General features: G+C 43.3%; 1 protein-coding gene across 3 annotated transcripts in view; it reads right to left on the reverse strand.

Moving 5' to 3' along the window:
• Nucleotides 1-598: 598 nt before the first annotated feature.
• SHROOM3 (shroom family member 3) overlaps nt 599-15,842 on the reverse strand; it is a 29,427-nt gene continuing 14,183 nt past the window's right edge. Inside the window, exons 5-11 of one of the 3 annotated variants that reach the window (XM_031553045.1) lie at nt 15,045-15,107; nt 13,691-13,767; nt 8,800-9,693; nt 7,238-7,747; nt 6,384-6,534; nt 2,227-2,499; nt 599-1,602 (exon numbers count right to left, since the gene is read on the reverse strand). In XM_031553045.1, coding sequence (XP_031408905.1) covers nt 1,243-1,602; nt 2,227-2,499; nt 6,384-6,534; nt 7,238-7,747; nt 8,800-9,693; nt 13,691-13,767; nt 15,045-15,107 — 2,328 coding nt within the window. In that variant the 3' untranslated portion in view covers nt 599-1,242. Of the gene's footprint in view, nt 1,603-2,226; nt 2,500-6,383; nt 6,535-7,237; nt 7,751-8,799; nt 9,694-13,690; nt 13,768-15,044; nt 15,108-15,842 lie in introns of all 3 variants that reach the window. The other 2 variants (XM_031553044.1, XM_031553046.1) reach the window with 2 other exon arrangements.

Genomic DNA, 15,842 nt, shown 5'->3' on the forward strand with positions numbered 1-15,842 from the left:
CACAGCTCATTAGGAGAGGACAGAAACATACAGAAAAACAGTCTGCCCCAGTCTGCTTTGCTGAATGCCAACTGGCAGCAATCCTTCAGCACTTGGTAAAATGACAGTTGGGCAAATTTAGTTATTCCAGTCTGGACTGAGTAGGAAATAATTCAATAGTCCTTACAGTAGTATTTCAAGTTAATGCTTCTTGTAGCTTGTAAGTTAATTTCTAATGAAATGGATTCAGACAAATGAGATACCACTGTGTGAAAATAATCCTAGTATACATCTCCCCTTCAGAAATACAGGTCTATAAATAATGTCATCAGAGATCCCTCTCATATGTCACAGAAAGGCATTCAAGCTGCAACAGTAACACAGATGATGAGTTTGATTAGTTAGAACAAAGACAGACTCCACCTCAAACTTCCACACTGAGTACAGAGCAGGATTAATTACTTCACACTAACTCCTGAATGCAAGTTCTCAAAAAAGCATATTTAAACTTGAGAATCATTGGATCGCAAGGTATTGAGGAGGAAAGATTGTGCTTTTCTGGCCAAGATGTCCCTCATATGGACACTGACTGGTTATCTTCAGTGTGTGTTGAAACAGGTTGAAGCTTCTTCTGGTAGCCTTTTATTATATTAAAAAAACAAACAATAACAACAACAAAACCACAAAGAGATGTTCCAGGCTAATGCATCACTATCTTTGGGGTTCCCTCTTTTTGTTAAAGTTTTCACAAAATACAAAATTAAATGTCTTTTCTACATACAGAACAAAGTAGAATCAAGTAACTGATTAGAGTATGTACAAAAACTTACACATCACCTTGTTCTTTAAAAAATATAAATATCAATAATGTTCAGTAGAATGGGTTGGTTTTATTTTTAAGGCTTCATTCTTTTAGATCCTTCATTATTTAATGAGATGCCAGGTAGGCAGGAAAAGCAGGAAAGAGAGGACGTGATTTTCTTTTATTAAAAGTAACATGTTTAATTCTCATGAGACTCTTCCTCATCTCTGTAAGGAGGAGACACAATTTAGCTTCGTTTCCCCCAGAGTGATTTAAGTTTCCAGGAAGCAGTGGTGGAAGGAAAGAAAAATAAAACCCTTATTATTGCTATTTGTTTCCTTCACCAAAATCTAGTTTTAAACCTGTCTCTGTTCATTGTCACTGTAGAGAGCCATCTGCACAGTACTTGGATTAAACAGACTCAAGCAGGAAGACTTTGCCGCAGGTCCACATGGGAAAGGTTAGAGTGAGGATGAGACTGCTGGAAGTGTTTTACCATTGACTCCAGCAGAGGTAGCAAGTGCTGCAGCTAGGGCAGCTGCTGCTGTTGCATCCCTGGGCGTGAAGTCTGTGGGGAGGCTTTCCATCAGGCACTTGAGCTGCTCCTGACCCAGTTTGATTTTATCATCTAGCTCTCGCTGCTCTATGAGGAGTGCAGACTTCATCTTTACAAAGTGCTGGTAGTCCTGGAGCTGTTCCTCAGAGAGATAGTTGCCCAGGATCTCCAAAACCACCCGTTCTCGACGGTCAAGATTTTCCTTTAATTCCCGGGCATCTTCATGCTGGCCAGCCAGCAGTTTCCTCTTCTCATTCAGAGAGCTCTGTACACACCGGAGAGAGCACTTCAGTATTAGCAGCACTATCACTGATACTCACTGATCCCCCCTCTTCTGCCCCTGACACCAAATTTGCCACCTCTTGGTGAGGCAAGTTGGCTGCTAAGTTCCCACACGCATAGCCAGGAGCCTGCGGAAGGAGGATGAATTACTCATTGAGGGCCAAATGTGAATCCCACTAAATGTGAATGTGAATGCTCTGATCAATGTGGGGTAGAAAGGACCCCAAGAAAATCAGTAAAACTTACTCAAAAGCAGTGACTGCCAGGAAAATCTGTCTCTGTCTCTTACAACCACCCAAAAAACACCAACGTGTCTTCAACTGAAGTAAAGGCAGTGTGTTGCTTCACAATATAAAATACCATGCAGCCTTTCTTCCACATGCTGGTCACAGACATGCTGTGCCAAACACAGACACTGTTCAAAGATAAAAGCCACAGGATCTGAGACACCTGTATGAACGTGAACTGAGATTCCTAGGGACAGAACCATGTTTGCTATGGCTCATACAGAATCAGTGAGGCACCTGACTTTGAGCTTATAGAAGCAGGATCTTTGGACTGTTACAGCGGAGAAAGGCCAAGAGGCTACAGTTGTACAGATACGTACCCGCTCTTCACTGTTGGCATTTTCCCCTAGGCTACTGAGAACATTCTCTACCCGGGCCAGGCGTCCTGAGAGAGAAAGCAAGAGGTTCACCACCTTATCCAAATCGCCGATGAACATCTTGTATTTGTCAAACTCGTTTGGTTTGCATAGCTCGCTGATCAACAGCTCCACCTCCTCTCCAAGAGCATTATTCATTTTGATGTCTGCAAGTAAGCCTTCTTTTGCTTCCTTCAGGATTTCCAGTTTGTGGGTCAAGCTCCCAATGAGCTCAGCCTGTCAGAAGGGAAACACATTGCCACGCTGGTCATTACCATGATCACACAGTTCATTTGGATGACAACAACAAGAGGATATGGTTACAGTTCATGAGGAGTAAGGTCAAGTCAGTAACAGCTGACAAAGACGACAGCAAGAAGGGAACAGAGAAAGCTCTGAATTTCCAAATTCAGGTGTTAATCTGAATCTGATAACCTGGTAAGATTACATGAAGATATATTTGTTCTATCATCAGTGAACATTTTCAAAAGAGACATCCAATTTGGTGTGCCATATTCTCATATCCAGCTACGCATATCTGAAATTGCATGTACCTTCCTTCAAAATGTTCTTTTAAGACTCTGGATGAAAAGAGTACCGACCACATATGCTGTATCTTATAGCTCCCTGCCCCAGCCTGAAGTTTCTTGTGATGTTACATGTTGTATGACCCAGTTATTGTACAAAACAACTGGTAGAAAAATGAATTTAAGTAGTATTATTAAAGACATGATGGGAAACTGAGCTGGTATGTGTGGTTACATAGCTTAGTAAGAAAGAATGACACTTCTCCCTCTTGCAGTACTGAAAGTGCTGACTGCTCCTTATTTGGCTGCCTCAGTGTTCAGCTGCAAGCCTCAAATTCAGCCTTGACCAAGGAGATATCCTCAGCATGAGGATATCTCTGCACTGGCTGTGCAGACCCTGCCTTATACTGAGACGCACCAGAAAAGCATTTGTACCGAAGATGCTCTAAATGTTCTTAGTGACAGATCGATGAAATACAAAGCACATGCATTTTGTAAGTAAAGGCACCTGTTTCACTGCTGAAGAAAAGGAGGTCTCCAGGGTTCAGCTACTCTAGAAGCAGCAGTGCTGCAGGTGTGCTGGAGATGGTAACTTCAGTTAGGATTTAGGAGAAAGACGTATGCAAAAGCAGAAGTCTGTGGCATGAGGCTTGCAGTGCTTGCTTCTATTCAGTTGGAAGTGACAGTGTAGAGTAGGAAAAGCTCTTGATGTAAGGGATGGGTGATGCTTAGCTTCTTCAATTTATGCGCTGATGAAGCACCATTCTACGTACGCTAATCTACTCAGCATATTAACATTGCAGGACAAAATAGAAGCAAATCACAACGTTGTTTGAAAGTATTTTCTCAAAGTTTACTAACAAAGCCTTCTTTCCATCAAAACTGCTTGTAATTTCAAACAGAAAGGTGTTGTTTTTCAAAAGAAAGAGTATCTTTAAATCCAGGTCAGGCTTGGGGCTGCTTTTGCAGCAGAGAAGCAAATGGTTCTGTTGAGGCAGACACCACTAGATGGTACACTGTGCATCTTCTGGAGTCTGTGCTTTTCTGGCCACTCCACTAGCAGCTTCCTCATATATGCAAAAGCTTAATAATATGTGAGCATACTCTCTAGAACAAATGTCAGGTTGCAGGATTGACTGGCAACTCATGCCATTTCTTAATGGAGCATTCAGTGGGAGAGATCCCACCTGCTAGGATAAGGGATAGCTGCAATTCCTGTATCTGGATTCTCTTCTTACTACGACAGGTAGGATCGAGGGAGAACCAACACTTGCCTTCCCCTTTGCCTAAGATGCCAATGTCATTCCCAAAAGAAAGATCTGAGATCCTTATCAATTGACTACTAGATTAAGAGCTCCTGAGGAACAGAAGGATGGAGCCAATTTCAACAATTACAATGGCAGGAGAGAAAACCCCATCACAGGATTCTGTAGGGTGGACACAAAGTCTGGCATTAATCTTGACAGGTTTTCAGGAAGCCTAAATTCTGAGAGCTAGCAGTCACTCCTCCCTACTGCAGAAGCTTTGCAGAACGTGCAGGCCTGCTCTCCTGCCCTTGCTAGCAGGAGGCCACAGGTATGTCAAGGGTGATGTACCTTTGTTCTGATGGCCTGGGAACTGGATGGAGACTACTTTGTGTTCATTAATCAGTGACTCTCCTACAATCCCAAACACCAACCAACACAGTCCCTTTGCATGTTTATAATGGAAATGAGTTTAGTTTATCAAAATCACCTCTCAGATTAGCTGCCTTCCCAGATAACACCTATGCAAATGAAATTTCATACATGATATTTCATACAGAACATGAACAAACATGCCGGATGGATCTCACTGCCTGGGCCTAGTCACTCCTATCTATTTTTCCATGCAAATGCCATCTTTGAAACTTGTCTTCCAAAGGCAGGCACACATCTCCCTGTAAGCCAGTCAGATGCTTTCAGAATCCCCTTGCCGCAGCACTCTCCTTGTACTTCACTACTTCTTACCTTTCATGTTGGTATGAGCAGGCAGCGGGGCTTGAAGTCAATTGAGTTGACTGCGTACTATAAGCATGGCAGGCTACGGCCTTTGCCAAGTGCTTTTGATTGGTGACATATGCGCCATCATGCACTAAATATCTGTAAAATCACAGGTATTTGTTCTGGTGGCAAGCACAGCAAGTGTATTATAAACCACAGTTCCTTGAAAGCTCAATGAGGTCCTGCCCGCATCTCAAACACTCCACCAACTAAGGCTGATCTACTCACTTACTGCTCTTGTGTTGGATGGAGTTCTCATTCTGGGTATCACTGTATTAAAGCCTGGAAGGAAGCAACTTTTGCTTAGCAAAAAAATGTAAGAAAAGAAATGGTAAAGCAATGCCAAGAAGAGAGGTAACCTCTCCATGTCAGAGCTGTGGGATAAATTGCATACTCCCAAACTACACAAACTACACACAGTCTCACATCTTCTGCACTTTTACAATTGGCGTAGGAGTGGGGATCCAGAAAGAAAATGTGAAACTGTCCTAGAGACACATGAATTTCCTACGCTCTGAGAGATGAGGTTTGGGGCCCTTTCTTTAAATCTATGCCTCATTTCAGTGCAGGAAAAATAAAGAACTATGTTTACAGCATGAGACTTGCACAAATATTTTTATCCTTCAGTTTGTTTAATCTCTGCTCTTTGTACAAACAGCATGAACTATGAGCTGTGTCACTTTGTCCACAACAACATCTAATGTTTTATGTTTACGGGCAGGCCCGGATGCTTTTGACGTGAAGATAAGAGGTGTGTAAAGAGAGACACAGACATGCAACTACCTGTGTGTGGCTCCTTGGAATTTGTGAGTTTCACAACATATCTGTAATTAGCAAGTAACCGACAGGAGACAACTACAGGGGCAAATTAGGGGGCCCTACAAAAGCACTGAAAGATAGAGTATCCAAACTTACTTACAGCAAGAAGCTCAGGGACAATGAGACATAGCTGCAGCACAAGAGCAAAATGTTTCCTGCTCCCCTGTCCTGCTCTCCCACCCCCTACCCAAGTCATCATATCAAGGTTGTGCTGACTGAATTGCTGAGGAGTGCAGTTTCCTGTACATCAGTGAAACAATAAGGTGTGGTGAAAAGAGTAATCAACGTTTTTCTGGAAGTGGCATGTGCAGACAACAGGTGAAATGGGTAAACTGCCAGGAGGAAAACCATAGGGTGAAACCTTATCCAGAAAGATGGTCCAATAACTAGCTGGACTACATTCCTATTTCTAAGCCAACATGTCCTTACTGAAGTCACTCCAATTCTTCCTTTTTCTGTCTTGCTGTGAGGCAGTGACTGCCCCTTACAACCTGTATACTCAGCCTTTGGCACAATACAGGCCATCTTCATAGTTGTGCACGATTTGTACTCAAGTGTGCAGTCAGATTAGCCCACTTTTCTCTCTGGATCATTGTAACAAAGCTTCACAAGCAGCCTAAATGCATCCAGCTTCCATGCACCTTGGGGCTGTATCAGCCAAATGCTGAATGCAAATAGAAATGCACTTTACTCTAGGGTTTATTATTATTTCATGAATGTAACTAGGAAGTGGTGATGTGTGCTTCGAATTTACCTTCTTCTCATTGATGTCCAGCAGGTCCTCCTCCTCCCCTACTTCTTCTGGCAAGTCTTTGATTTTATTCAGTAGTTCTGCTTTGGGTGCTGAAACATTATAATAAGCAGGGCAGGTGACCAGGGTTACAGGAGCTTCCTTTTCTTCTTTCCTACACCACAGGGAAGAAAAAGGAGTTCAGTATGAGCCTTTTTGCCATGCCTAGATCCATGGTCTTCCACCACTCCCTCTTCAGTATCCCCTTGGTATTAACCACAAAGGAAATAGCGGATTCTCACCGACAGAGGGTACACGTCAGCTGCTTTTGTCTCTCCTGAGCAGAACAGCACTTTGCTTAAATACTGACTGGCTAACAGCTCTGAATAGGGCCAGATCTTTGCTGTAGATAAAACAGCACAGCTCAGATGGTGATGATTAGACTGGCATCAAGCATTACAACTTATTTCTCCAGCTGGGAATCTGTTTCTTTGAGCAGTCACACTGCAGGACGTGGACTGATCTTTGCATCTGGTTGCAATCAGGCACACCTACCCCTCCTTCCCGAACTAGGCCCACCACTGCTATGGTCCTGATTTTACTCTTATACTTGATATGGCTCACTTCCTGCCCCATTATCAAGTTCAGCATTGTTTTCTATGCATCCTGGAGAAATGAGCTCATCCACGGAAGAAGTGATGAAAAAAGTCATTCAAAAATGCCCTGCCAGTCCTCGCTCCTGGGACCAGAAAAACTCACCCTCTGCCACTGTCCACCTACAATGATTAGGAAAAATTCTGCACAAGCTCATCCCTTAAAGCAAGGAAGCAGCAAGTTCTGCTGCAAAGTTAACCACAATCACAATGAACAGTGCTTACATGTTATCTTCTGCTGCTGTCCTGCTAGCTTTCTTCTGTGTCATCTTCCTTTTCATGTTGTTCTCCTTCAGCAAGCTGGTTCCACTGGGGAAAAGCCCTTCCATTAAGTCCATGGTGGTCTTCATTTTGGAATCAGGATCCAGTATATCAGCCAGAGACTTGTCTTTATGGACAATCTCTTTTGCTAAAGCCTCTGACTTAATATCCTCTGGGCTTTTTTTCTTCGTCTTCACTGGAGGACATGTGTTGAGTGTCCCAGAGTCTGCATTGCCATTTTCTGACTCTCTGGTGATAACAGTTGGTTCTCTGTGCTTGCCCTCAGGTTGAGTTGTGGCTACTCCATTTGAGCTTTGAAGCCCTTCAGAAGTAGCTGATTGCTGCTTATCCATAGCAGGTGAAGAATTAGTCCTCTTTGATAAAGATGGTGAGAGGGACCAATTATTTTCACTGATATTCGTGCCCAACCCTGTTATCTCCCTCTTGGCCAGGGCTTTGGAAAAGCTTTTGAAGCTGCTATGGACAGAAAAATTCTGTGAGATGAAGATAAACTTACCACACAAGATCTTTGTGAACAGATGACAAAGGCCTAAGACAAGTAACTTTTCCTTCTCACACATTCATTTCTGTCTCTTACTTTGCCCACACTGTGAAGCTACTGGCACCAGAAGCATTCCATTCCCTCAATCTGGATGCTGCCATTTTGTCATTCCACTGTAGAAAGCACCAGTGAGTGTCAGACAGTTTGTTTTGTGCTCATGGGAGACACTGAGTCTCACCACTTGGGAATGCCAGCCTGAGCAGTCCACACTTGATATGGCCTTTTCATGTTAAGAAAGCCCTAGCCAGATTCTTCCCTGGAGGAAGAATCCCTCTTCCCTCCTTGATAGTAAGGGAAGTTGTGCTGAGTTAAATCAGCTGGACACCTAGCCCTAACCTCAATCCTTCAGGAAAAATGCACTATACAGTGTTACTGTGACATATTAGCGCTGTCACTTCTTGGCACATGGTCGCTGTTTCATAAAAGGATTGTTTTGTGCCAGATATAAAGTGTATTGTGGGAAGTCTAACAGTTTGGAAAAACATGAATTTTCATACTTTTCTCTCAGAAAACAGTAACTGGAAAGAGTAAGCAACTATTCTTACTCTTCATGCTGGTGTGTGAGAAGAAACCCCACTGAAATCCATACAGTAATTACAGGGAGCATGCAGGATATTTTCTCACTTATAACCCTCTTTGCCTTGCCCACTACACACCTGTCAGTGTATCTGCTGATGGATCACAAAGCTTTTAGCCTTCTTGCTTTGTGACCTGTCCTGTCCATATCATTTAACAATGCTCTTGGCAGCTAGCAAAACCCTGCAGCAGTGAGTCTGTCTGTCTGTCCCTCTCCCCTTATAATCTGTGCAATCCCCTGCAAAGCCTCACACTCGGCTAGCAGCTGTGGGTGGGTTGTTGCAGAATGCCAAGCCGTGGAGGTCAGTCACATTTGGCGGGAGCCCCACATATCTTACTGTATATGGCCCTACAGTGCCCGAGATGCTGTGTGATAGCTCTCCCTTACCTCGCTTTGTCCTCTGTGAGCCTGGTGGATTTGTCTCCAGCTGCCCCATATTCCTCAAGTGCAGTTGGTGGGGGAGGAGGTGAGAATTCCTCCGTGCCATTCGCAGAAGTGCAAGAGTTCAGCTCAGGAAGAGGATGGGGTGGCAGTGGGGGTGAGAAGGCCGGAGCAGTGACAGCAGGCTGGGAAGGCATGATGAACACCTCATCGTCTTCATCATCCTGCAGCAATGGCGGAGGCGTGAGTTGCAGGCACGACTCTGAGATCCGGAGCTGAGCTGTCGCCTGAGGAGAAGGAGTCTCTGGGTCAGAGGAAGTGCTGCTCTGTGTTGGAAGGGACTGCCACCTCTGGGACAACTTTGGCCCATCTGCTGGAGGAGGCACCACAGCATGTGGCAAGCTGTTGTCTTTGACTGAGTGAGCCCACATCACTCTGTGTGAGGATCTTTGCAGCAGCCCTGCTTTCCTTCTGCATACAATCTCCTCTGCAGGAGCCTCGACGGAACTATCCTGAACAGCATCCAAAGACGGTGCCTGAGTAGTACTGCTGCCTCCAAGAGAAAAAGCATCTTGTTCGGCATAGTGTCTCAGAGCCTGGCCATCACCTGTGGCCTGCAAGTCAGAGGCAGGTGTACTAGGGGAGGACTGGCTAGATGCAGAAGGAATGAGGAACATGGATTTAAAGCCTTGTTTTTGCTCAGGATAGTGACTCCTTGCCTCTGTTGGAGATGGAACAAATGCAGAACTCCTGCCATCTTGTCTGGAAAGTTCTGAGACCTTATGGTTCTCGGTCAGTGTGGAAGACCCAGTGCCAATCTCACTGATGTGGTGTGGATGGGGATAGTAACTTGTAAATGTCATTTTTTCTGAGTGGCTTCTTTCTTTCTTGCTGAAAGACCTACAAAAACAAGAGATAGACCACTTAAAGTTTAACAATTAATCAAGGAACAGGAAAAGCTACTGTACACCTGCTTAGAAATCAAATTAGGCAGTCATTCTGGAGGCCTGAGTCAGTGCCTGCTAATCCACATGAGGTTCAGTCATGATTTTGAAAGCAGAGGTAAATGCAGTCTACTAGTCCTAGGGACACTAAGCCAGATCCACTCCCACTCACATCTCCTATAATTTTCAGTGTGTGCTAGACCATACAGATCTGTGCACACACACAGCGAGCACCATAGCAAAAACTCAGTAGAAAAAAATCTTGGAAAAATCTGATTGCCTTGCTTCCTTTCAGTCTCATTTGGATTCTGTTTATTACAGATGGCACAGGTAGTGAATGCAGTAAGGAAAACTATTTGACATAGTCTACCATCAGACTACATCAATTGCTGTTAAGTTTAACAATTAATGTGGAATACTGTGTCCAGGCCTGGGGCCCCAGCACAAGAAAGATGCAGCGCTCTTGGAACGGGGAGGACCACTACGATGATCAGAGGGCTAGAGCAGCTCTCCTGTGAACAAAGGTTGAGGGAACTGGGCTTGTTTAGGTTGAAGAAGAGAAGGCTCTGGGGAGACTTCATTGTGGCCTTCCAATATTTGAAGGGAGCATATAAACAGGAGGAGGTATGACTGTTTACATGGGTTGATAGTGATAGGACAAGGGGGAATGGTTTTAAACTGAGACAGGGGAGGTTTAGGTTAGATATTAGAAGGAATTTTTTCACACAGAGGGTGGTGACACACTGGAACAAGTTGCCCAAGGAGGTTGTGGATGCCCCATCCCTGGAGGCATTCAAAGCAGGCTGGATGTGGCTCTGGGCAGCCTGGTCTGGTGGTTAATGGCCCTGCACACAGCAGGGGGATTGAAACTAGATGATCTTTGAAGTCCTTTTCAACACAGGCCATTCTATGATTCCCTGATTCTATGAATTTCCACTTTATGGGCCAAAAAAATCTTATCACATTATTTGCTCCCTTTGGGAAGTACTGTTGTAAAGATTCTGCTCTTTTTATGAAAAAAAAAAAAAGAGGTAAAAATGCACTACTTTGACTTCATAGAAAAATTTAAAAAGCTCTTACAATGCTGGGATTCCATTAGGTAAAGGAGTTCCACTTATGTTTGCAGTTTTTACAAAAAAATCACAACATTCTTCAAGCGCGTGTTACAGTTGCAAACTAAGAAGATTATATTATTCTTTCCTTATCTTTTAACAGATAATCATGTAAGCCTAAGAAACAGGGTCTGGCCTCTGAAGCAAGGATACTGCTCAGAATATGTAGTCAAACCTACTTGCTTGTATGGTTATTTAATTGCAAAACAAAATGAGCTGTAATAATAGCACTAGAAGATGCAAGAGAAAATGGCCTAAAAAGATGAGGCCAGACCATAAAACAATAAAATACAATAAAGCTGTACTGCCAATACATTTTCTGTTCTCGAGACACATTGTTCAAGCAGTCTTACACTTACTTCTAGCCCATGATGTTTGAGACTTGGGGCCCAAATTTGTTCCCAGGCACGCTGGTACAAATTAAAAACAACTCTGACAAAGACATGGGTCATTCTGGCTTTATTCTGGTGTAACCGAGAACAGAATTTGGCAGCCTTTGCCTGGGGGCAGGGAAACTTCCCAGACAGAATACTCTTGGTATTGTCTGTGGTTCCTGGACAGTAGCAATGTGTATTCTTTTAAGATGCTCAGTATTTGTCAGAAACACCAGATGGTAATTCTCTAATTTAAAGATCTCTCCTACTGTGGAGGCAACTGTGGGTTCTAAAACTGGTGGAGCAACAATCATCCCCAGTAGTGCTTATGAGCCAGCTATTGTATGATACCTGCAGAGCAGATCAGTAGCATAGAGCAGAAGTTATGTAGCATGTGTGACAAGACCAAATGTTTACTTGTGTAAGCTGACCATCTGATAATTTTCCTCCTTGATCAAGAGAGATGGTACAGATGGTCCCATCTCCTCTTCATCACATTAAATGGTTGTGTTCCAAGGGAACCTAGAAGTGTAATTCCTACTGCCTGGTACTGACTCTCTGGAAGGGCATGTGCATGCAGTATGCTGCAAGCAAAGATAGGATGGTGATGGTTATATGTGAGAGGATTGGCTAAAAAATAGCTATTTGGGGCTGACAATCACAGGACAGACAAGATTTGCATCTCTTAAGAGATGGATTAAAGATGTTGCAGTAATCCTGTTTTATCCAGACTGTGATATACTCACACCAGAGTAGGAGAAGGTTCAACGTTATCCTGATAGCAGAATTCCTCCTGAATATGGCTAAGGACCTAGTTTACTTGTCCTTATAACTTTGCAGAGGATTCATATCTTGTTCCCACTAAGACTTAACTGCAAAACTCGTAGCTTCAGGAACACAGTATCAGAACACTTTTGCTTTCAAAAATCCCGCCCACTCTTACTTAGTTCACTCCAAGCTCAGCAATATATATATTAAAAAAAAACATTCAACAGCAAAGGCTTAATGGGGAGTGCTTTGCAGCCTTTGTGGTGGGAACCTGCATCCTCAGAGACAAGGGCTTTTTCTTGTCTTCTCTCATCCAATTCTGACCTAGAGGGGAAAGCAATCTCACATCTCCCAGAAGAAATGTGCTTGCAGAACATGTGAGACACCAATAGAGCAGAAACTTTATAAGAATGTTGGGTTAATACCAATGACGTTTGTACAATGAAGCATGAAAATGAGAATCCTATATTTTGTGCCGCAATAAACTTCTTTTTTCAGTCTGGATGATCCATTTCATTATTTAGAAAATAGCTTGGATTAAAAAAAAAAAGAAACAGAAACCAGTTTTTGGGAAGAATGATGAAATGCCAGCTCTAGAACATACGGGGAGGCAGGATGAACTAAAAGAGCTGTGATGTCCTCCCAAGGAAAAAAAAAAAAAAAAGGAAAAAAATTATTCTGAATTTAAGAGAAAGGGTGCATTTTAAGCAGTCAAAAGGACAAGCCTGAAAGCAGAATGAGTTCCTTTAAAACAACATTTATGTTTTCTTAGGAAGAAAAAATTTGCCAGCCAGGCAAAGTAAAATCCAGCTAGACTAGATGCTTTCCCCTACTTTCAGCTGTAACTCCCTTCCCAGAGCTGCAGAGTGAAACCTTTGGAGACAGCAGTGTTAATCCCAGTGTGACAACAGAGTGGGACAACATTTACTGCAAGTTTGTAAAAGAAACAGAGCTCCTTTGTGAGTAATTATTTTGGTCTCTCTTGATGGTTTTTACTGTAAGCTAACTGTTTGGGCACTCAGAGCTTAGGGCAAGCATCTATTTATTATTTAAATGTAAATATAGCAAGATCAACTTCAGTCCTAGTTAGCTTCAAAACAATCTATTGCTAAAAGGATAGTTACATAAGTCCTAATATTATGCGTTTTATTATTACACTTTTCTATTTTTAAAAACATTTGTCTTTCTCCTGTTGCTGAGCAAGATATCCTGCCTACACAAAATAAAGCAGCCTAGATGCAAAGCTTCCAGATAAATGAGATCTGCCTGTTTTAGCTCACACAGATGTTCACTCGCTTCTGGAGAGGCAGCATCCAGGACTGGAGAAAGCCAGACAAAGCCAGACATCATGGTATATTTTCCTTTGGAGTCCTTCAGTTCTGATAATTTCTAACAGTAGATGATACACATTTGGAAGGTACGTGATTTGTCTGTTGCTGCAGAAACACACACCAAGACAACATGATTGTGGAGAAAGAACTTAGACTGAGTTGATGTCTGCAGTGGGAAAAACAGCTCATGACAACTTACTCCTTCTAACTCCACTGGGCAGAGCACGCTCATATCTGCATCCACACTGACTTTCTTTAGCTTGTCCCTAGCCACCCATTGACACAGACAGCACATAACAACTGCTGCTAGCAGCCAGGTAATAAGAGCTGATCCTGAAGTGATAAAGGGGACAGTAACATGTACCCACCTGGCTCCTGCACTGATCACATAGAAAGGATCTCTCACCATGGCACCAAATTCACTGCTTTCTCTTCTCAGCAGGTCCTGGAGTGGAAAGACAGCATTATCAGCAACAAATGAAAGAAAGCAACAAAACACTGATGCTCCCCATAAGAAGCCACAGCACGTACCACACAGTACTCATAGCTAGGCCCTGCCTCCTCTAAAAACATGCCCAAAAGTATCAGTGGGAGCTGTGTGCTCACTGATGTTTAAATATGCAAGCAAGAAGCTGAGGTATCATTAAAACAGCCTTAACCAGAGAAGTTGGACAGTGAACAAACTGTGCCCAAACCCAGCACCAAAACAAGAAGAAAATGCTGCAGAGAGATGCTGAGTAGCACAGAGGTCGGGAGCTCCAGTCACAAGCAGATGTGCTGAAAAACACCACCAACTTTTGCATTTTTTTGAAAACTGAAGTGCAGGACAAACTTCTCTTTGGGCATCTGATCTAAAACCAGAGAAATTTCAGAGCTGAAATAGCTTTGTGAATCTGACTCTCTATGCCATAAGACACCAGACTACTATGAGACATGAAAGCAAATGCCATGCCTGCTTTTGAAGAGGTTGGTATTTTCTCCCAAATGACCTTTTCAGCACAGTGCAACCCATTGCCCCCTTTCCCACACCCTTCCTTGTTCGTTTTTTTGGCCAGTGTTGCTACAGGGTAAGGGTAAGAGCAAGTTTAATTTAGGAGTTGGAGAGCTGGAAGATATGCAGGCTGAGACAGATTTAAAAAGCAGAAGGGAAAGAAGGCTGAGAATCTGCTCTGAAGATCAAGCGCTAATAATTCCACATGGCTATCTATTTCCTTATATCTCTAAACAAATTCCTACAGTGACATTGCAATGTGATATATATGTAGCCCAAAAGGAATATAATACACTGTACACAAGGCCCTGCAAAATATACAGTGAGGCAGAGAAGTCTGCTGCTAAACTGGAAATAAACATTTCCCACAAAAAATCACAAAAGGTCCCAGAAAACCCCAACCACCCAGTTGCTTTGGCTTTGTCCCTCACTTTTTTTTTACTGTTTTATTGGAGATGGTTCAGAAACAAACTGAGTTAAGAGTGCACTCAAATATACTTTCAAACAGACACTTAAATTTTGCCTTATGCTTGAAGTCAAATGTGCTTTCCTGAATTAGGAATTAAGAACAGGATTTTTACCAAAGCCTCACTGCTTCTGAGATAAATACTCACTCCAGAAGTGGACACAGCCAAAGCTCTCTGGAAAAGAGCAGCAAGATCTCTACCCTCTTTCTGGATTCGAAAGAAGACACTGGAAGATGCTGTGAGCAGCTCTGCACCACTGCTTACCATGTTTCTTGAGCTAGCTTCCACCAGGCAGAACTCTGGTTTGGGTGGTGAATGTCCACAAGACTAAAAATGAGCCAGCAAGGGAAACATTAAGGATTTCAAGAACTTCCCTGTGTGTCTCCTGCATGAGACAGCAGGCCTGTTAAATGTGAACTGTTAATTGGCCATTGGGATCTGAGGTCTGTGGAGAGAGGGTATGCAGAATGTAACATCAAGGGGTCTGGGGGGATGACTCCTTCCCCTTCCCAGAGCACTCTCTCCATATCCCTTTTTGCATTACTCGATTCAGTATCCCTTCACTGCACCTTCGTAATCCTTCTGGGCAGCAGTAAATGTTGGAATAGCAGGAAGGGTCTCAGATGCCCTATAAATATGCAGGCCTGCCCAAACACTCAGACTATTTGCAACAAGAAGCCTGCTCACACATTCAGGCTGCTTCCTCTCTCTCTCTGCGATGAACAGAGCCTGGTGTGAAGACAGGGACAGGGGAGCAGGCTCACCATTGCTGTAGATCACAGTGGCTTGAGCAGCTGCAGTTACCTAAATAGGTCTGCACAGATTTCAGCCTGGGCAGTTGTTCTTTAAGAAGTAAGCCTATTTCCACTATTTACTGTCAGTGGAGTCAGTCAAATTCCCTGCTCATGACACATCAGTGCTATGTTCCCTACCACCAAGCAGGGGACTTGGAGAGAATGGACTGGGTCTCCACTAAATTTTCTCCATAATGTTTCCCTCCAGGGCTGGAGGCAAAACTTAGCGGTTACTTGGCAGTGCCTGTTCTGAGCATTTCCCAGCACT

The sequence above is a fragment of the Meleagris gallopavo genome, chromosome 4, assembly GCF_000146605.3.
Source record: "Meleagris gallopavo isolate NT-WF06-2002-E0010 breed Aviagen turkey brand Nicholas breeding stock chromosome 4, Turkey_5.1, whole genome shotgun sequence".
NCBI lineage: Eukaryota > Metazoa > Chordata > Aves > Galliformes > Phasianidae > Meleagris > Meleagris gallopavo.